The sequence below is a fragment of the Pezoporus occidentalis genome, unplaced genomic scaffold (genome assembly GCF_034315485.1).
Source record: "Pezoporus occidentalis ecotype Australia unplaced genomic scaffold, CSIRO_AGI_Poc_V1 ctg7, whole genome shotgun sequence".
Classification (NCBI taxonomy): Eukaryota; Metazoa; Chordata; class Aves; order Psittaciformes; family Psittacidae; genus Pezoporus; species Pezoporus occidentalis.
This window is the reverse complement of record NW_026916052.1, coordinates 7,335,929-7,357,214: the sequence shown is the minus strand read 5'-3', so window position 1 is coordinate 7,357,214 and position 21,286 is coordinate 7,335,929. Positions and strand designations below refer to the sequence as shown.

Below are 21,286 nucleotides of genomic sequence, written 5' to 3'. Positions count from 1 at the left end.
TTAATTTTGATAGGACAGCTCATTGTGCGATGCCTTGCAGAACTAATAAAAGGTCTCATAATTTCAAAATGACAGAGGAGAAAGATATCTGAGAACATCAGCTTGCCACTGAAAGTTTCTGTTCTGCTCATAATATTCAGCTCTAAGAAAGAAAAAAAACGGCATTAGGATGTTTGTTCCTAAAAGCGAACAGCGCATTGCACCACCGAGTTAATCTCTGGACCAGCAGATCAGTACCAGACATCCATGCTCAGGAAGAAAAAGCTGAGACAAAGCAGATGCAGACCAGGGCTATCAGGGTGGCTGGAAAATAGAAAAGCTTGGCTTCCTCAAGCCATTAAACAAATGCTGAAAGAGGATTGGGTTGCTCCCCACAAAGGTGGCTTAAGGATGCAGAAGGTTAGCAGTGTATAAAAAGCACAATTTATGCAAAATACCACTAGGCCAGTAACAACTGTGTCTAAAGTGACTGAAAATACAGGTATCTGATATTCTGAAGCATCTTCTCATTGCTTTGGGAGATTAAAAATACCTATCAGCTTTACAAATTGAAAAAGATTCATCTTAAGAAGAGTATATCATAATGCTGATAGCAACAGCATGACTTTACTTCAGAGACAGGAACTCTGTTTTAGTCCTATTTCCTGACACTGGATAAAAAAAAAAAGAGTAAGATTTCCGAACAGACAGACTTACAGGTCAATAAGGCCCTTCCATCACTGCTCAAGAAATACACTGCAGAGGTATGCTACACAGGCTGCTTCGAGCATTCACTGTACAAGGAGGAAGCCAGTACCTTGCAGCAATATGCAAAGGCTGTTTAAGCAGGGTAGCATCAGCCAGAAACCTTTCCCAGATTTCCCAGATTTTCTCTGCTGAAAATCACTTGCCAAGGTCTAAGGATCTGAAAATTCAAGTACATACAAATGCAAACGTGAACTAAGTTAATACATGTCATAATTAACTTGCAGTACTCATTCAATCTCAACTGATTCCTTTGAGGCAATGAATCAGTGTTTCCTTAATTGTAGGGTGATCAACATTGTCCATACTTAGGACTCATACTTCGACTCAGAACAACAGCCCACACACTCATGTGACTGTGTTTTTCTGCCATATGTATTGCTTCTATGTACTAATTAAACCATCTAAGGACTAGGGAAGTTATTTGACCCTTAACTGAATCTTTCATGTTTAATCCATGTATTTAGGGAGGTAAACTATTTTCACATAATTTCTCTCCTTGTAGCACATATTCTCACAATGGTCTTAATTTCTACATGTAGCAAGTTTACCTTCTTTAGCTTCAAATCAAACAAAAATTTGGACTCTGGAACAAAAGCATTTCAAGGAAAAAATGACACATCAAGACAGAAAATCCACTATTTTTGTTGCTCTAAATCCATGCCATCAACATGTCTAATCTGCATTTTCAGTTACTAACGAGAAAAGATGTGAATTTATTTCAGAGAAATAAGACTGATGAGAAAAGAGACCACCAGATGCCAAAGAAAGCCATCTCTAGCACAAATTGCAAAAGTGAATTTAATTAGGAAACTGAGCAAAACCTAATTTAAATCCTAGGAAAATCTGCACTGCTTTTAAATAAAGCTTCTAGTTACCAGTATTATATTTCACAGAGGTGCAAACACACACAAAAAAAGAAGGAATTACCATCTCTGTAGAACAGCAGAATAAGAAAACTAGGGGTAAAGGCATCTAAGTTTTCTGTACTTTCCCAGTAGTATCTGTGTTTGGCTTTTGATTTCAGATAACTACTGCACTCGTAAGAAATACCCACATATTAGCAGAAATAATACAGTACAACTTATTTTTAGACATAAGGCAGATAACTTCTACTTAAGTCTTCTTATGCACAAGATTCTATCTGAATTGAGCACTGGAAACAAAAAGTTGACCAAGTACCTGTATTACATCATGGGAGTTTCATACTGAATAGTCACAGAACCTCTATCATTTCGAGAACATTGTTCAGAACAAAACCATTATTCATTTTTCACTGGCATTCCATGAATTCCCTGTCTCTGCATGTAATCTTATAGCATTTCATCACATGAGGTCTTGAGAGACAAGAACTATGTCCCAGTGCTTATTTTAGCTTCTTTATCCCTAACAGTGACTTTCACAAAGTGTTCTTTAAAGGGACAATAAGGTCAGAAACTACAAACCAAACAAATGGCTCTCATCAATTAATAATAAAGTACCACAGATCAAATATACCTATCAAGTATACATAAAGCAGTGTTTTTTGTACCAGGTACAGTGTGTAACCCCTCTGCCGAAGTTATCCAAATAAATTAATATACAAAAATTCCCACTTTTCTTACCAAAGAATGAAATACACATCAGAAATAGTACATTCTCTTAAGAAAAACAGGCACACGAAGTACACAACAGTATTATACCACAAGTCAGGACACCAGTGCCTCTCAATTCACATCTAGTCTGATTGTGCTTGCATTAATATCTCCTCAAAGCTTAAGTGCAGTGAGGAAGTTAGAAAACAAACCCACAAGCACAACATGATGACCTGCTCAGACAGCCTGCAGGTCATGTGCTCCAGCAAGTGAAAATGCCAAGATATCACTAATCTGCCTAACCTCTCACTGCTCAAACTAAAAAGGTCCCCACAAAAAAAGATTACTGGCTTCCTGCTTCATCGTCCCAGTGGCTTAATATAACACTGCAGAAATAGTGCACACAGAGGTAATTAGCTTCTTGCTTTTGCATCTGATACAGCAGTGTTGTACTCTTAGAATTATTTGTGTTGAATAGTTTTCCTAGGAAACAGAGGTTTAGTTTACATGGTACTTGGCAACCTTGCATGATCAACACACTCCAAGCTTACACTCTTCTATTCAGTTTCCAAAAAGATAGCCTCTGCCAGTTACAAAAGGCAGGCTGTGCTTCTCTGGTAACCTGTAACATTTTCCTGTTCAGTGTTTTGCCAATTATCACAGAATGGTTGGGGTTGGAAAAGACCAACAGAGGTCATCTATTCCAACCTCGCTGCTCAAGCAGGGTCACCTAGAGCATGCTACTCAGGACTGTGTCCAGACAGCTTTTGAGTAACTCCAGGGAAGGAGACTCCACAACATCTCTGGGCAACTTATTCCAGTGCTCAGTCACCCTCACAGTAAAGTTCTTCCTCATGTTCAGGTGGAACTTCCTGTGTTTCAGTTTGACTGCTGCCTCTTGTCCTATCGCCTGGCACTACCCTCTTGACACTCTTCCCTTCAGACACTTGTATGTACTGATCAGATTCCTCCTGAGCCTTCTGTTCTCTAGGCTGAACAGGCCCAGCTCTCTCAACCTTTCCTCATAAGAGATGCTTCCAGACCACTAATCATCTTGACAGCATGCCACTAGACCCTCTCCAGTAGTTCTTTCTCCCTCTTGTACCAGGGAGCACAGAAGAGAACTTAATACTCCAGATGCAGCCTCACCAGGGCAGAGTAGAGGTGGGGGATAACCTTCCTCAACCTGCTAGCTATGCTCTCCCAGATGCATCCCAGGATATCATTGGCCTTCTTGCCCACAAGGGCATATTGCTGTCTCAAGGACAAGCTGCTGTCCATCAGGACCCCTGCTTTTCAGCAGGTCAACCCCCAGCCTGTACTGGTACATGGGGCTATTCCTCCCCAGCTGCAGGAAAAGGTGCAGGTACCTTTGTTGAATTTCAAAGGGTTCCTCTCTGACCATCTCTCCAGCCTGTCTAGATCCTTCAGAATGACAGCACAGCACTCTGGGCTATCAGCCACTCCTCCCAGCTTCGTATTGTCAGGAGGAGGCACTCTTATCTCTTCATCCAGGTCATTGAGGAATGAGTTAAACAATACTGGCCCCAGTACTGACCCTTGGGAGACACTGCTAGTTACAGTGTTACTGTTCACAATGCTCTGAGACCTGCTATTCAGCCACGTTCTCAACCCACCTCATTCTCCACTCACCCAGCCCACTCTTCCTGAGCTTGTCTATGAGGATGCCATGGGAGAGAGTGTCAAAAGCCTTGCTAAATTCCAAGAAGACAATATCCACTGCTCTCCCCGCCATCTATCCTGCCAGTTGTCCCATTGTAGAAGGCAATTCAGCTTGTGAATCCACGCTGACTACGCCTGATCACTTTTGGACTTCCACATGCTTAGAGATGGCCTCCAGAATGAGCTCACCTTTCCAGAGACTGAGATGAGGCTGACTGGCCTGTAGTTCCCAGTGTCCTCCTTCTTGCCCTTTCTGAAGACTGTGATAATATTTGCTTTCTTTCAGTCCTCAGTCACCTTTCCTGACTGCCATGACCTTTCAAAGATGATTGAGAGTGGCCTAGCAACAATGTCTGCTAACTTCCTCAGCACTTGTGGGTGCATCCCATCAGGGCCCATGGACTTCCAGTTGTCAAGTTTGTCCAAATGATTTCTAACCAAATCCTCTTCAGCCAAGGGAAAGACTTTTGTTTCTCCAAACCTTCTCCCTGGTTTCCTGAATCATGTCCTGCAGGCTCTTCCTTGGCTGCATGGAGCAAAAAAGTTGTTCTGCTGTGATCAAGGTCCCTATAAACCTCCCCTTCCTCCACCTTTCCTAGTTTAAAGTTCTCCCTGCCAATGTGGCCAGTCTGTTGGCAAAGATATGGGTGCCCCATTGAGTGAGGTGATCCCATCTCTCCCAGCCAGTTGTCAATCTTCAGAAAGGGTCCCATGATTATAGAAACCAAGATCCTGTTGTCAACACCAGCAACACAGCCAGTTTTTAATTGGTGAATCCATCTACTCCTCCCTTTACAGTTCACCCAAATAGCTAGGATCAAACAGAAAACTACCTAGGAGCACAGACCCTTGACCACCATCCCCAGAGCTCTGAAACCCCATTTGATAGTTCCTAAGTTATCCTTGGTATCTTTGGTGCCCACTTGAAATATCAGTGGGGGGTAATAGTCGGATGTGTGGACAAGCCTTGATAGTCTTTCCATGGCATCTTTAATTTGAGCCCCCAGCAGATAACAAAGCTCTCTAGAAAAGTGGTCAGGCTGGCAGACGGGTACATCTGTCCCCTGAAGCAGACGGTAACAATCACTTGCTGGCTCTTTCAGGTGATCCTGCATGGCATGGGGTCCAGCAGCCCAGTTGCTCCACAGTAAAAAAGAGGAAAACCTTCAATATTTAAGCAGGTAACACAATATTACACTAAGTATATCAGGTACCAGAATTTTCTCCCATGATAAACTGATCAGAACTGTACAGAAATCCCAGAACAAAGAAGGCACTCTATTGCAAGAGTCAGTGATTTCCCTGAACTTAGCAAGAGAATTTCTTTCTGCATTACCTCTACTAACTTCATTACCCCAGTTTTCTCTAAATTAGAGATACACAGGACTCATATGACTCAAACACTGATGCAGCATTTACCAGCTTGCAAGGTGATGGAGACAAAGTTATCCTCTTCCCAGCCTCTAGGCCATACACACTACTGATTTACAACTGATTGAAATACTGTGCTTTAACTCATGCAAACTGCCATTTCCTCTTCGCATTAGGAAGACTGGAAGCTTTTTAAGATGGTTATATGGTCTTTTTACAGGACTCCAGCCACTTAAAATTAAGAGAAGCACAGGAGTAGCATCAGCTCCATTTGCTATTATCAGACCCACCAAAGGCAGACTGCAGAGTTGTTAGGTTGCCAGCTGGCACTGTGCCTGAGGTCTCTGAGGTTCTGTGCAGGCCATCTGGATCTTCTCTAAAAGTCTTGCCTAAAAAGCTGGAAAGTGAAAAGCCAGTGCAAACAAACACTATTAGCATTTCAATTTACTGGCCTTATTTGAAGGTTTAAACAATAACCTCCTGTGATATCAGCACTGCTCCTTTAATTCTTTGCAACAGCTTGCATCACAACAGGACCAAGAAGAAGGGACAGGAAGAGTATAAAGGTACTCCACCCTCTCTCATTACAGGCCTGTCCTGGGTTCAGCAGTAGCAGTCAGTTTTCTCCTTAGTAGCTGGTGCAGTGCTGTGTTTTTGACTTTCAGCCTGGAACAGCACTGATAACACCGATGTTATCACAGTAAACACTGACCAAGGACTTTCTGAGCCTCACGCTCTGCCAGGGAGGAGGGGAAGCCAGGAGGAAGCAGAGACAGGACACCTGACCTAAACTAGCCAAAGAGGTATTCCATACCACAGCATGTCATGCCCAGGATGTAAAACTGGGGTCAGTTACTGGGAAGGGCTAGATCGCTGCTCGGGTTGGGCTGGGTATCACTCAGCAAGTGGTGAGCGGTTGCATTCTCTTCCCTTGTTATTTCCCTTATCATTATTATTATTGGTGGTAGCAGCAGTGGTTTCTGTTATACCTTAGTTACTGGACTGTTCTTATCTCAACCTGTGGGAGTTACATTCTTTCGATTCTCCTCCCCATCCCTCCGGGAGGCAGGGGGAGGAAGGGAGGGAATGAGAGAGAGGCTGTGTGGCTGACTGAGTTTAAACCACGATAAGGCCTGTTACTTGAAACTGTGATTTTTACCAGTTCAGGTATTTCTCCAACTGGAATTGCCATGTAGGCTGACAGTAGTGGAAGAAGCAATGTCAGCAAGTTCAGTTGAAGTATGGAAATCACTTATGACCTAGGATGATGTGAGCATCATTCCTTCCAATGTTTTTCTCACTGCCATGGTAAGACTGAGTAGCTTGTGAAAAAAAACGTACAGGAGCAGAGGAAAACACTCCAGCCAGATGGCATGTAAATGCTCCTCCAACAGCCTGGCTCCGTGGGATGAAGCTTTCATGGAGGCTTCTATAAGGAAGAACTGAACCAGGGTCCTCCATATCCAGGCATTGCAGAACATCAGATCACTCCCTGACACAGTACAGCAGTGGTCCAAGTAAGGCACCAAGTAAAGTTCAGCAAGGAAAACTTTGATTTATCAACTTTGTGCAAGAGGTACATCCTCTTGCAGAAAAAAGATCCATGGAAAGGAGTAGAGCTTCTTCTATAGAAAAAGGGGCAAGACCCAAACCTGAAGAGGAAGTCCCTCTCTGTTCTTAGCTGAGAAAACATAGCTTAAACGGCAAAGGAAAAATAAATCTAAAACAAGACGCAAAACTCTGTTTTAAGGTACACTTCAATTTTCAAACCAAAGGTGGCCGTTTATAAAAAGAAGCCCACAAACTCAACAAGGAATGTGAACAGGAAGCAAGGTTTCATCTAACATCACTAGATGGGGACCACAAAAGGAGCCCCAAGCTAGCCACAAAGTCCACTGCTATTGCTTATCTTTTAGATGTAGTGAGCTGTCAGGATATGCAGTGTACAGAATCAGCTCCCAGGCAAGCATATAAGGTGGGTTCTTTTATAGGACATGCACAGGTTGCTAAAAGCAGAGCTCACTAATAACTGCTTAAAAGCATGTTCTAGGCAGAGATAGCCCGTGACTGGCAAAGAATAATATGCTAAAAGGAACACTTCATAAGTGGGTCATCTGGGATATTAAAGTACAAAGTTATCACTTTAAAGTGATAACAACCACCTCTAACAGTACTTTGCCAACATAACTTCAAGATAAAAATCACAGATTAGGAGAAAGGATAATATATCATGTTGTTAAACCAAACTGAAGAATGACAATACAATGATTTTTTTCCCTACTTCCCACTCCCACCCCCCCCATCAAATATGCACTGACATTTATTTAACTTGGCCTCAACTGGCACAAAAATAATTCTCAGCTCCAGTATAGTCACTGTCACACCACGCTAGTTACACAAAATAAGGATTAGATTCATCACACCCATTTCAAAGCTAAAGCTCTATCTGTGGTTTAATCTTCTTGGCAATTTAACCTCAATGCTTGCTTAGTCACAGAATTAAAACCTGCATGTACACATTCATGAACTGACTTGTGTAATACAGGAAAAATATGTTGGTCTACTGAAACATTATGGCTGTAATTTTGATGGCCAACATTACACAAAGGTACTTCTGGCGCATGCTGTGCCTCAGCTCCATGAACACAATCCACTTCATTTTCTCACAGAATGAAGACAACAAAGACTTTATTGATATAAAGTGGTTCACCCTTTTTGATGAGTGTCATCAGTGTTTTCTCAGATGAAACATACTAAACGAGATAAACTACAGACAGTTTAATATGGTCAAGCTTATGTTCTTGTAACACAGCCAAGATATAATTGCTTTGGGAACTGAGATCACAATCAGATTTATGCAAGATCTTAAATGCACAAGTCTTCAACATATCCTGCAAGTTGGAGTATTTCAGATCCTCACAGGGACAACAGGAACTGAGAATGTGTGGTTAAAACCTGTACTGTAAGGCACGCCTCTAGTATTTGAGCCAGCACCCTCATCTGGGCACAAGCCTTCTGCAGGACCCTTACAGTTACTGCACGTGTACTGCCACACCATCTCACTTCCCAGTTTTCCCCCAGCTACAATTCCCATATTGCCTTCCTTCTCAAAATGCACACTGATCATTCAGGTTTGACCAACTAGATTCTCTCTTTCTAAAGTAACACCCACAAACTGTAAGCCATAATTTTATTTCAGGTGAAGAAGGAATTTTAAGTCATCAGATGTATTCGTGAAATAAGGTTTCAATTGATGCTGCCCCCTCCAGTGCAGTCTTTAGCTAGAGGGGTACAGCAACAGGGAAACAAGTTATCGTCATTTCTTTAGCCACTGTTCCTTTTAAACTATCTCCATGCTGAAAATTAAAGGCAACCCTCCCTTCAGAAAAAACAGCTGCACACTTCAAACATTTCACAGCTTTTTTCTTTCTTTTATCCTTACACAATCTGCCTACAAAACAGCTTCTTCTCTCCACGTTACACAGTGTGCGGAACAAAGCCAGCTTTGCAACTACAACACGCTTAACACAGAGATCTGCAGTAGTCAGTGTTTTGAAATGCTTTTTTCAAACCCTTTGGAGAAATTAATTATTTAACAGCCATGTGTCAGACATATCTGTCTCACATTTGAAGGCTCCCCTTACTCCTCTTCCCCATGGAATTCAGCAATATTCCTACATTTCAACAAGCTAGCAGTTCCTTGTGGCAACAGAACAGTCACTGCAGATAACAATCAAACATTTCCTCCTACTCTTCCATCCACCAAGACTGCCCCCAAAGGCCAGCACAATTCCTTGTTGAAGACCTAATGGGACACTGAACACAGCAGCAGGAAGGACCTTCCAATTGTACTACCAGAATTCAGTAAAGTGCCCTTCCAGACAGACAAGGTGATTCCACAGGTTTCTTCTACTAGCATGTATTTTTCATATCTCAATTTTATTTTGTAGAATTCATCCTGCAAAAGTATCTCCCTTTAACAGGCACTGCTCCTAACCCTTTTTCGGTCTTCCCTGTTTGAAAATGCAATCACGATTACAGGACTTTCCTGCAGTAACAAATCAATGACACAAGCTGGAAATAAAGGAGCATTCTGACTCTCTGTATGAAGGTCAGGGACAGCATTATCATTCCCATCCCATTTGAGACTAATTACCCAATAGTATTTTCAACCTTCTCATATTGTTCACAAGAACCACCTTTGAAAAACAGTCCTGAAGTCCTGAGTCTTCTGGCACCCCAATATCCTACCTAACACAGGAAGAACCTAGAGTACCACTTTTCCTAACAGAGATCCAACATAGAAACAGAACGTTTTAAGTTCATATGTAAATAAACATGGCACATACATCAAGTAGCAGCACATATCAGGTTCTAAAAACCTCTGGAAACTAAGAGGCATGTCATCTATTTTGCCTATCTTCCTCTTCCTTTATGAACACAAAGGCAATACATGTTCAAATAATACAACTCTAATTGATATATTTTGGTGGGTAGGACAACTCATTGATGTTAAAAATTCAGCTAAGATCAGTTTGCATTTAATTTCTGAAAACATCACCCAATCCAGACAATGAATGCACCTTCCTGAATACTGCAAGGTTAACATCCCTATTTTTTGCCTTTGTATGAAAAATAGCATTACAAAAGCCTATCACACAGGCCCTACAGAGAAATGTTTTGAGTTTGAAGGAAGTAATAGACTCTTTAGTTTTCTATGGCTAGCTTACCAATATAGAGTCCTCATCAACCTGCAGAGTATTAACACATTGCACATCTTCAGATGAGACACCATATGTGGCAGGGAAAAACCCTGGAAAATGTCAGAAAATGGTATGAGTTTGGTTTAGTAAAAAAAAAAAAATAATAAAAAAAATAAATTAAAAAAAGCCAATAAGACTCTCCACAGCATTCAAGGGTGGAGCAGGAAAAGAGCTCCTTTACAACAGCAAAGCTGTATTAATGAGAGCCCCTGTCAAAAGACTCACAGCTGCACATCTCCCACGCTTCCCCAAAAACCAAGGGCAAGCTTCTTTAGAAGTGACAGCAAGAAATTAAGTCTGTACAATCACTCTCTATATTCCCTTGCCTTACACAGGCAGCAGATACATTCATTCATCAAAATCTTTCATTAGTATTACATATTGATTCCTAGATTTTTTCTGCTTTAACAAAGCCACATAAGTACTGATGAGCAGTAAGAAATCCATGTATAATGAAAAAATCCCTTTTTCCTATGTATTAGGATGCTCACTTGGTTTTTAACTGTCAAAGAAAACCCCACACTTGGAGTTCCAATATACTGGAGATTCAATTTAGAAACACAGGTAAGTGAACTGAAGAATAATCACACTGAAGTGTACTTCCCGCTTCTTTAAAACCGTAAGAGAAATGTTAGTTATTGACACTCCAATACAATTTGCTTAAGTACAGAAAAAGCACACAGACGTAAAATACTAATAAAAATGTGTTAGCAGAAAAGCAAAACAAACTACCCACAAACAATTGCACTGTAATCTCTTTTTGGTTCCTTATTTTGGCAAGGACCAAAATGGGTCTGGCAAAAGAGTAACTGCCTCCCCAAAACCAAGCAGATGAAAGAATTGTTTTGCACACATTTCCATTTTGTTACTTATTCTAGAGTTAAAGGATTCCTACTTCTGAACAGTGTTGGAAGAAACATGCTTAAAAATTCAGCAACATATATTTAGATTGCCCAACAAGACCCTGCTACCTTGCAAGTCTCCAAAGTGAGGAAACATAACCCTGAAGTAAGAAGCCTTAACCTGAAGGTCACAAACAAGTTACAGAAAACAGCCACCTAGCCACACAGGAGTACAACTGTGTGCATTCAGCAGCTCTTTCACCTCAAGTGTCACACTGAGAAGCCTCAACTACCTGCTCAAATACGATACTGCTTCCTACCAGTTTGGAAATCCTCCTGCACAAAGTTAATCAGACACCAAATACTTTCACTGGACCAGCTACTGAAATCCTTGCTGCAGGATGAGCTTGAAAACCTACTCCACAACTTGCTGCTACGCCACTTTCACGCTTTTGGGAGAGGGGGATTTGCCAAGCTGTACACTTTCAGTGGTACACATTGCTCAGAAGGAAGTACAGGGGTGTAAGATGTAGCCAATCAATAACAAAAGAAACAAGGCACACTGCATCTCACTTGGATGTTACACCAGTGCAGCTATTCCCTGACCAAACACAGGAGAATTCAAATTTTCCCCAGTAGCACTGCCTATGAAAGTACTGTTCTTCCCAGACATGGCTGGATTACGGCCAGTTTGTATTTTCTTGGAACTGGTGATGGTGACCAGTGAGCTACTCCGCATCTTTGCAGGAAGGTAACATAGGATCAAGAGGCTATCCTCCAGTTTTAGTACCATTTTAGCAATTAAAATTGGGCTTATAGCTAAAATGGGGTATCTACGAATATACAATGTATTTTAAGAATAATTTGATACCCTCTAATATCTACCCTTAATGAATAAACAACGCTAGCACCAAACTCATACAAACATTAATGTCTTCATATTCTGTGCTATGGCTTAGGTCACTAGATATCACGTTCCTGACGTACCTTGTGTCAGATGGAAGTACTTTCATAGAAACATTTAAGATTTACCCCAGTTTAGAAATCTAGGAAGCTTACTGGCCAGACCTAATGCCTAACAAGATGTGCTAGAAACTTTGCGATGTGAGATGCCAGACACCAAACAGAATGTGGTTCACCTTCTATTGCTTCCCTGCCATCCCTCTCTCCAGTCTGCAGGCTACCACCATCACCCTTCTTCAGATCAGGAATCTGAGGCAAAAAAAAAAAAAAAAAAAAAAAAAGAAAGGAAAATGAAGACAAGTAACCTCTACAACGGCTCTAGCAACAGCAAAATAGTATCAGTGACAGTGAAGATGCTCTTTTCATTAAAGATTGGACTACATGCCTCTCTAGCTCTTCAATCTTGGACAGAAATAATCAGTATCAAAAGTTTTTGATCCACACACATCCATTTGCCCAGAAAGCAGTCCCTTTCTAAACTAAGAGCTGGTCATAACAGACCATATCTCTTTTTTGGTTGAATTAGGAACTCTGCTAAAGGTCATGCACAAATGTCATTCAATTACACCCTCATGAATAGAACAGCTCACACAGCATGCCTGCAATCAGCATAGTCTTGTTTGATCCACTAAAGCTCATCGTCAATACCTAAACCACTATGAAAACTGGGTAACAACGCCTGCAAGTGGCATAAAATGAGAGGGAGTAAAACAACATTAGTTGACACAGCAAGTTACTGGTAGTAGGAAAAATAGAGAGGCATTTGCTAGGCACTGCAGAGGACTTATTCACAGATGAATAGAATTCCACTAACATAATCTGGAAAAAAGGCAGCTCAAGCTGTGATGTATGCAGATAACAAAAACATTATCTTACTCTACCAGCAAAATAATGGAGAACCTGCTGCAGTGACTGGCTCCTCCAGTCTTTCCAAATTGAAGCAGAGAAGTTCAAGGTTTGGTCTCAGTGGGGAACTGTACAAATCACCAGCAGCATTCCCGTAAGTATGTAACAGGTAAAAAGGGGTATTAGGAAGCAGGCTGGAGGAAGGCATTAACAAATTAGAGTAAATGACACTTTTGAGCATATTTCTACTCTAACAAAACATCTACATTGTCAAAGCAAAGGAAACTAAAACTTTTGAGAACAAAACTCATTTTGGGGTGATGAAGATCTAACTGGAGGGCTGGAAGCCTTTGGAAGGCTTCAAAAGGGAAATTAACCATAAGAGCGAATCTGATCTACCAGAAGGAAACTGTGTATGCTCATAAGTGGACATGCACACACAGACTTGCAGGACAGCAATTCAGACAACTAAACAGCAGGATACTGGGGAACATGCCAACATATAACAAGAGAATGCTCAGCAAGAGAGAGAAAACATTTCAAAAATCACATCCACAAACAAACATGGTGTGATCTCCCTGCTACTCCCAGAATAGATCCTGACAGATTTTATGAATGGCATTACAGAGCCTATCACCTGAAGAGTGAAAAGGTTCGTATTTCAGTATTATGGCACATACCAGTAAGTCTACTTTTGGCCCTCCTGCCCCTAGAAGGCGGCTCACACACCAGAATGAAGCAAGCAAGAGCTGGAAAACACACCAATATGGGCTGCAATGTATTTCATACCTGTAAACATTTAATCTACTGATCTCTCAGCATTATTTTGTGAACAAATACTGATACTGCACCAGCTACTAAGAAGGAGAAAAATGACTGCTACAGCTGAACCCAGGACATTTACCAACAGACATGTTTTCAGGAGAGGGACAAACCAGGGAGCTCTTTGCAAGACTGCTGACCACCAGCATGTTTTGAACTAACAAGACCAAAACCTTGAAGTCATAAAATTTAGATACATAGACTGTTTAAAATTGAAGCATACTTTTGCCCCACATTAATGGAATTATTATTTTTTAAAACAATAAAAGGTATTCTAGATGTAGAAGCTAACACCATTTTGCTATGAAGTTAATAATTTGTTATATATTATTTTTAAATCAGAGGAATACCTCCTGCTGCCCTTACTTCGATGGCTTCAGTGAATCAGACACTACTTTCTGATTCTGGTGTTCTTGCTAGCAGTGAAAGGTGAGATCACTCCAGTCACTTTGGTCATTTTCACTACATCTCTTTTTATGTAAGTTACTACGTTACTTGTAAGGGAGGGAAGACAAAGCAAGTTAGAAAATTAAATATTACCATATGATGACATATATACACACTCTCCTCTTCTCCAAGCATATTTTGTATTTAACAAAATCTGTCACACACCATTTACCCCTATAAATTTGATTTTTGAGAGCAAAAGAATCCAAAGATTCAATGATATCCATCATTCTAACAAAAGTAAATTTTAAAGAAAGCTAATCACCTAACTTCCTGTACACAGCTCAATGATCAATATCGACGATGGGAACTCACAAGCATAACACCCTCCTAGTCTGACATGCAAATCCCTACTTCAGATTTGCAGGGAATATGGGAGGAAACCTAAAAGCTATGTTACAAAAAAGAGGTATGGCAAAGGGTTGACGAGAGCTACCAACGTAGCCTGAGTGCTGAGACTGAAAGTGCCACAGCAGCATGGAACTCAATGCAGGCTGCAACAAACACTTCACTGCCCAGACAGGTACTTGGACACCTGTCTACGCAGATGTTCATGCTACCATTAACTATCCTGCCATCAGTAGCTGAGTTTAACTAGGTTAAAATTAACATAGACATTTCCTTAGTATGCTCTATTTCTACAGTCATCTCCATGGTGTGGGGCTTGAGAGAAAACAGAAAGCTAAGGTGAGAATTCCAAAGCTTGAGCCAAGAACTCCAAAGGTTCAAATCAACATTTTCTCTTTGCATGACTATCAAATCTGGCCTCCAATTTGCCATCAGTCCTTGTTGTAAACTTTTCATAGCGTTTACCAGTGGATGTGGTATGTGGAACCAAGGTAACAAAGGATTATAGATGCAAGTAGCACCTGAGAAAAAGTAATTCACACAGATTACTCAAATCAGTGTTGCAAGCAGGCTAAGAAAACAGTTCCACAGTGCTCTATGAAAGCTTTTTGCTACATCTCCCTTGACATGCATAACTCTGTTTGCCTTATAAATAAAACACTATAGGATCATATTAAGGACACTGTGGCATACTTTGAACAGCAGCGGACTGCTTTCTCTGCAATGCAAGATGGCAGGAGAGGAAAGTGGAGGAAGATAAGCACCCTGCCTCTCCAGGACCCTCTAGCTTCCCACCTGCCCAACTGCATCAAAAAAAAAAAAAATCTCTCTGCCCCATACCACCTTGGTACAAACAACAAGCAAGATGGCCAAGGGCACCCCTGATCTCCAAGTGGGCAGTGGGCTGCATGGAAGGAAACAGCTTGAGGATTAACACGGACCCAATACTACCACAGAGCCTTACTTGCATGCCCAGTTCTCACATTGCAAAGCCTACAGTTATACATGGAAGGAATTAGCTTTACTGTCTCAGAACAGCCAGCCAAGATGATGAACTTGAAGCAGGTCTCAGTTTCCTCTGGTTTTGTTTCTAGAAAGCTCAGTCATAAGAATAATCAGTTTCCATCTTGGTTTTGCTGCAATAAGCAGGAATCAGGGTGCATCTTTCAATGCAAAGGGCCTTCCCCTCAGAGGAATTTGTAAACTGCAGTCCACGTAGTGTAACTTTACCCAGAGGTGCAATAACACCCCTTTCATAGCACAAGAATAGGTGTTAGTACTACTGTAATTTATTTATGAAGGCAGAATAGAAGTTAAGTCAATTTATTTTAAAGCCCTTATGCACCTGTCCGCACCACTGTGCCACTGTTGCCAGATCTTTTGTTTACGCAAAGTTCACCTCAAAGTGCAACAAATCAGCAAGAGGGAAGTTTGCCACTCACCCTGGGAGCACAAGGTGGATCTCAGCACAAGAAGTTAGTTTTCCCCAACACTGTGGCAGCAACAGGACAAGCTATCAACAACTGCACCACTCAGAAGCAAATACCTTCCTGAGCATAAAGACCCAGCACCGCTAAAGAAACCTGTGTATGTTCCATTCTCAGTCCTCACCCATGGCAGAGTTACATCCCAAACAGCCTGCAGAAGCCCAGCATTCTCTGCTCACCCCAGGTTAGCGCTGTACCAGCCTACCAAGCACAAACTGGTTCCTGAAGTACAAACCACTTTCTCACTGACCCACCAAGCTACACAACCCTATGCGCACATGTCACTAATACCCAAGACAATCTGTTCCCTCTATGTGTTCAGCCAACTTTTTAAGATAGTGCAGGAAAGCTGTGCATACCCTTTTTGGTGGTTTGCTGTTCTCAGATAAGAAGGGCAGAGGAAAATGCATTCCAACCTCTTCCAATTAGAATCATAGAATAGTTAGGGTTGGAAAGGACTTTAAGATCATCTAGTTCCAACCCACCTGCCATGGACAGGGATACCTCACACTAAACCATGCCATCCAAGGCTCTGTCCAACCTGGCCTTGAACACTGCCAGGGATGGAGCATTCACAACTTCCTTGGGCAACCCATTCCAGTGCCTCACCACCCTTACAGTAAAGAACATCTTCCTTACATCCAATCTAAACTTCCCCTGTTTAAGTTTTAACCCGTGACCCCTTGTCCTATCACTACAGTCCCTAGTGAAGAGTTCCTCTCCAGCATCCTTGTAGACCCCATTCAGATACTGGAAGGCTGCTAGGAGGTCTCCAAGCAGCCTTTTCTTCTCCAGGCTGAACAGCCCCAACTTTCTCAGCCTATCTTCATGGCATCCATAAGAACTGTGATGTATTCCACACTAAGTGCTTCCTTCCTTGGCACACATCTTGGCTCTCAGTCTTTTGGAAAAAGAGACTGAGGACAAGATGACCCAAAATTATTTAAAAATAAAAAACAACATTGATTGCTTGCCCAACCTTTGTTTTAATGCCATCTTCCAAGTACACATCTAAATTTTTTACTGTTACCACCTTGTTGAGCTTCGCAGTGTTCAATTTCCTTGATAGAGGTACAATCTGGAGTTCATTATTTAGGGAGAGTTTTATCAGGGCTGCCACTTTACAAAAGGGGGATTATCAGGCAGTTGAACCAGGCACTGAATACGTACTTGGAGCCAGAAAATATTTTCTGAAAGTTAGAAGTCCAAAGGCTTTGGGGTTTTGCTTGGTTTCATTCTGTTTCTGTAAACTTAAGAGTGTTTGTAACCCTCACTACTTTTTTAACTTATTTCAAGACCAACACAGACAAAAGTCTGTTCAAGTTGAATGTCCACTCTCTGCATATAACACTCTTCAGTAAAGTGTTCTTTTGCTCTGTGTGTCTCAGAAGAACACATTCTTCTGACACAGAGAAAGGAGGACTAGAACTAACCATTACCTTGTAGATATTTGTCAAATGGGATAATGGGATCAAACAGGATGCGTGTATTCATAGTAAAACATGAGAAATATCTTGGAGATTTAAAAGTAACCCAAACTCCAATCTGATGAATGGCCAACAGCCTTTGGGGAGCAGGAGACTTGAGCTGAATAAGGCTTCCAATCTGCAATTAAAGAACATTTGCCCAATTAAAATTTCATTAAAACTTGGCAGTTTATCAGATCCAGTATTTTTTTCATTTTTCAATGCTTTCATTAGAAAGTTCTCCCCAAAGCTAATATACAATGAAGCAGGTCACTAGAGAAGCTAAACTCACCCTATTTGACCAATCCGGGATTCACAACTGGTTTGAAGAAAGACAACAAATTCTCAATACCAGTTATTGAAGGTAACTTGGTAACTATGTTCCATTAAAAGCAAGTTGTTACACTCCCAACTCTAGCTGAACTACTGAAGCTAGAATAAGTCATTAACCACAATAGCAAGTTAGCTTCCCATATGCAGTATGACAGCAGATATTGCATGTGAAGTGAGAATATTTTGTTCTTGTACTAGAAAGGAGGTAGAAAGAAGAAAGGTACAATAAAACACCACCACTACCTGAAACACAGAATATCTCAAAGAGCATAGTTTCAGAGATTAAACACTTTCCCTGATTTTATGGAATCATTTATCTCTACTTTTGACATCTAATGGAAACTCATCATACTTTCAAGTTTTAAAGGCAGCTGCAGCATCATTCCATTCTTAAGTTAAACCATGCTGCTCCATTTCACTCTTCGGTTGACTCAGAGACTCCGGCTGTACCACTCAAAGCCACTCACAGCAACATGATGCTCGTCACCATTGCAAAGCACATGCCTCTCTACATTTGCCTGGGCCAAACTTCATTCCCTCAAACTGGAGGCTGCTTCCATGACTTTCAGCAGACCCATACCGACCCAAGTTACTACTCAACACACCAATAGCCTTGCTCTATTTTAAAGATAGAGTAATTGTCTTTTACCTAAATACAGTTTGTTCTGAGCATGGCTGGGTAAAATTCTCACAACACAACCTTTTCCACTGGCATCAACACTGGAGACTAGATCAGCAAACCCTGAGTACAAAGCCATCTGCCCAACCAAGGACAAGCATGCATTTGTTCTTGAACAGTGAATAGCCCCTAGATGAGACTACACTGAAGGCAGTTGAAGAATTCAGTCTGGAAACTCGAGTAGCTCATATCTCTGCTCTAAGAAGCCAAAAGGAAGAATGGGGCGGAAGACACTGCATGAAAAATAATAATAATATACCTGTACACACCTGTATACAGCTGTACATTTTACATGTTCAGCTGTATCTTCTACATTCCATGGCTTCACACATATACTATCCTACCAAGCAGAAGGCAAAAACCCGGCCATATTCATGCCACTGTTTGTACATACAAATGAATATTACTTGCAAACTCCTTACTTCAGGGGCATACACATGGACACAATTAAATCTTTTAGCAGGAACATCTTCTCTTTATTACAGAAATAATAAAACAGCACCCATAATTTACTTGGGCCTATACCTGCTGATGCAGCTTTGACATTTAAGTCAAAATACATTTAAAAAAATGCTTTGAATATTTGCACATCAGAGTCACTGATGAGAGATAAATAATCCCTAGTGGACGCCCATTTGTGGCAGGTATCTCCCTCAAGCAGTTCATTATGAATACTAATAAATGCTTTCCCTTTTCAGGTTCCTAGTAGCAGAACAAATTACCTGAAAGAAACCACTCTGCGGCAGTTCTGCAACACAACTCTTTAACACTACATTGGAGGGCTGTATTTCCCCCGTATGAAACCATCCATAACTTACTTGGCATTGACAGTGACATCACACTTGAATAACCTTTAGGGAGCCTCAAAAGGCAGGCACTTTACAACAGTATGCTGTTTAGAAAGCACTTTCGAGTTTCAGACAGATCCAAGGGAATCTCCCTGAGAGGTGGCCACTTTTATTACAAAGCACTCAGCAACTGAACAAAAGCACCATGTTTCGTTACAGCTTCTGCAGGGAATGCTCTCTGCTTTAAGCTGAGAGCAATTATGTGGAAGTCAGAAGTTGCACTGCAATAAATCACTACTGAAACTGCTGCCACTGTTCTTTAAAAACAAATACGTAAGTAGAGGTAGGCAATATCAAGAAAACTACACATGCTTTGATAATTCAGTGTTGATGGGTGGAGATTCTATCAGCCTCATACTAACAAAGAAGAAATGAATGGGACAGGTGTCATTCATTCCACTGGAATTACCTGTTTAGTCAAGCATCAGTGAATTGTCATGTCCCAGCAGTTATAAAGATCTGTTTTTTCTAAATGTAATATCCTATGCTTATGTTCCTATCTCCCCCAGAAAATAGAAGTAATTGCAACCTCTGCTTCTTTCAATGCTTACACACTATGCTGTATTCTACATTATAACTATATGCATAGTGAATACACACAGACGCAGCATAAGGTCCGAAATGTCTACTCAAAGAAACAACAGCTTACAACTGGCTTAAGAAAGAAGCACATGGAATGAAAGATTTTTCCTTATTTTACTGTTATTTCTCAGTCCTGAACAGTATTCACACATGAAAAACTTAAACCAAGACCATAAACAAAATCACGATAAAAAGACTGAGAGCATTATTGGAAGTGACTTGTTAACACTGTAAGCATACAGATAATGCATCTCAGCAAGTCCAGCTATTATTTGGTCAGTATTTCTCATTTAGCTTAATGGAACATGATGGATAGCCAAATGATAGGCAGTCTTTCTTCAACATCCTGAGTCAAGCAAGTATCCAGTATAAAAGAGCAAAACATTTAAGAAGAACAGGACATTTCAACAAAGCACACACCTCTTCATGCAAACAAGTAATGTAGGAACCAGTAATGACCTTTACATATGTCACTTTTAAATCTGTTTCAGAACTTTTCTACCAGTTCTCTCAAGACAAAATATGAAATACTCTTAAAAACAAAATGAAATCTTACGGCTTGAAATGCAGTAAGACAGCCTGCAGTTGATCCTCCTGAATAGTTGCTTGTTGATTGGCCAAAGTATAAGTGTAAAAAGTTGAATGAAGTTAATGATCAGTCCTGACACTATAAATATGTAGCAGATCAGAAGGTGGCAAATGAATTGAGACTTCAGAAAGCCAACGATGTCCATGATTTGCTGAGAAAGTAAGAGGGTACCTTCAGACCCAAAATCCAGAAGACAACCTGCAAAACCAAACAGTATCAGTGGTTACAGTGTGCATTTATTTAAGACAGAGTTCCCCATTTTACACTTAAATACACTAAATACACTAATATGAAAGTTAAATTCTATTGTGGAAAAATGCCTAATAACAATATTTGCAAAATTAATCATGGAAAGATAATACCATATTTCTGAATCAATTTACTTTTGGCTTGGGAAATAAAATTTCACATTCTGCAAAACCCATGACCATACGACTGTTCCATGGATCATAATACTCCTCTATCAGCTCCTCATTGATAAAATACAAGGAAAATAATCCTCTTATATTTGGATATGAATTTTATGTACGTCATAAGACATGTACTGAGGCCTTTGTTATCTTCAGAGCAGATAGCAGAGCAGCTCCAAAGTAAACACAATCTTTACAGTTTTTTTAGAGTTGTGCCTTCCTCTACAGGCTATGCCAGCATGCTCCCCATAAAGTAGCTGAAGCCCCTTAATTCTAGCTTTGTTGTCTTGTTCCCTTGTCATATTCAAATATCAGTTGACTTTGGCAAGAAAATAAAAGCTTGGCTATGTGCAATGCACACAAGTTGTTCAATTATGCCTTGACACTGTAATTCTGTCAGTTATACTACATAAGCCCAGAAAGGAAACATCAACAACGGTACTAACACATGACCCATAGTGTTTCCAAGAAAAAATCAACTCTTAGGTT

At 40.8% G+C, this 21,286-nt stretch overlaps 1 protein-coding gene across 5 annotated transcripts in view; it reads right to left on the bottom strand.

The window, feature by feature from the left end:
- AGPAT4 (1-acylglycerol-3-phosphate O-acyltransferase 4) overlaps positions 1-21,286 on the bottom strand; it is an 84,073-nt gene that overhangs the window by 48,288 nt on the left and 14,499 nt on the right. For all 5 annotated transcript variants that reach the window (XM_062641876.1, XM_062641877.1, XM_062641879.1 and 2 more), the window contains exon 2: positions 20,355-20,585. In XM_062641876.1, the coding sequence (XP_062497860.1) occupies positions 20,355-20,532 (178 nt within the window). In that variant the 5' untranslated portion in view covers positions 20,533-20,585. The remainder of the gene's footprint in view (positions 1-20,354; positions 20,586-21,286) is intronic.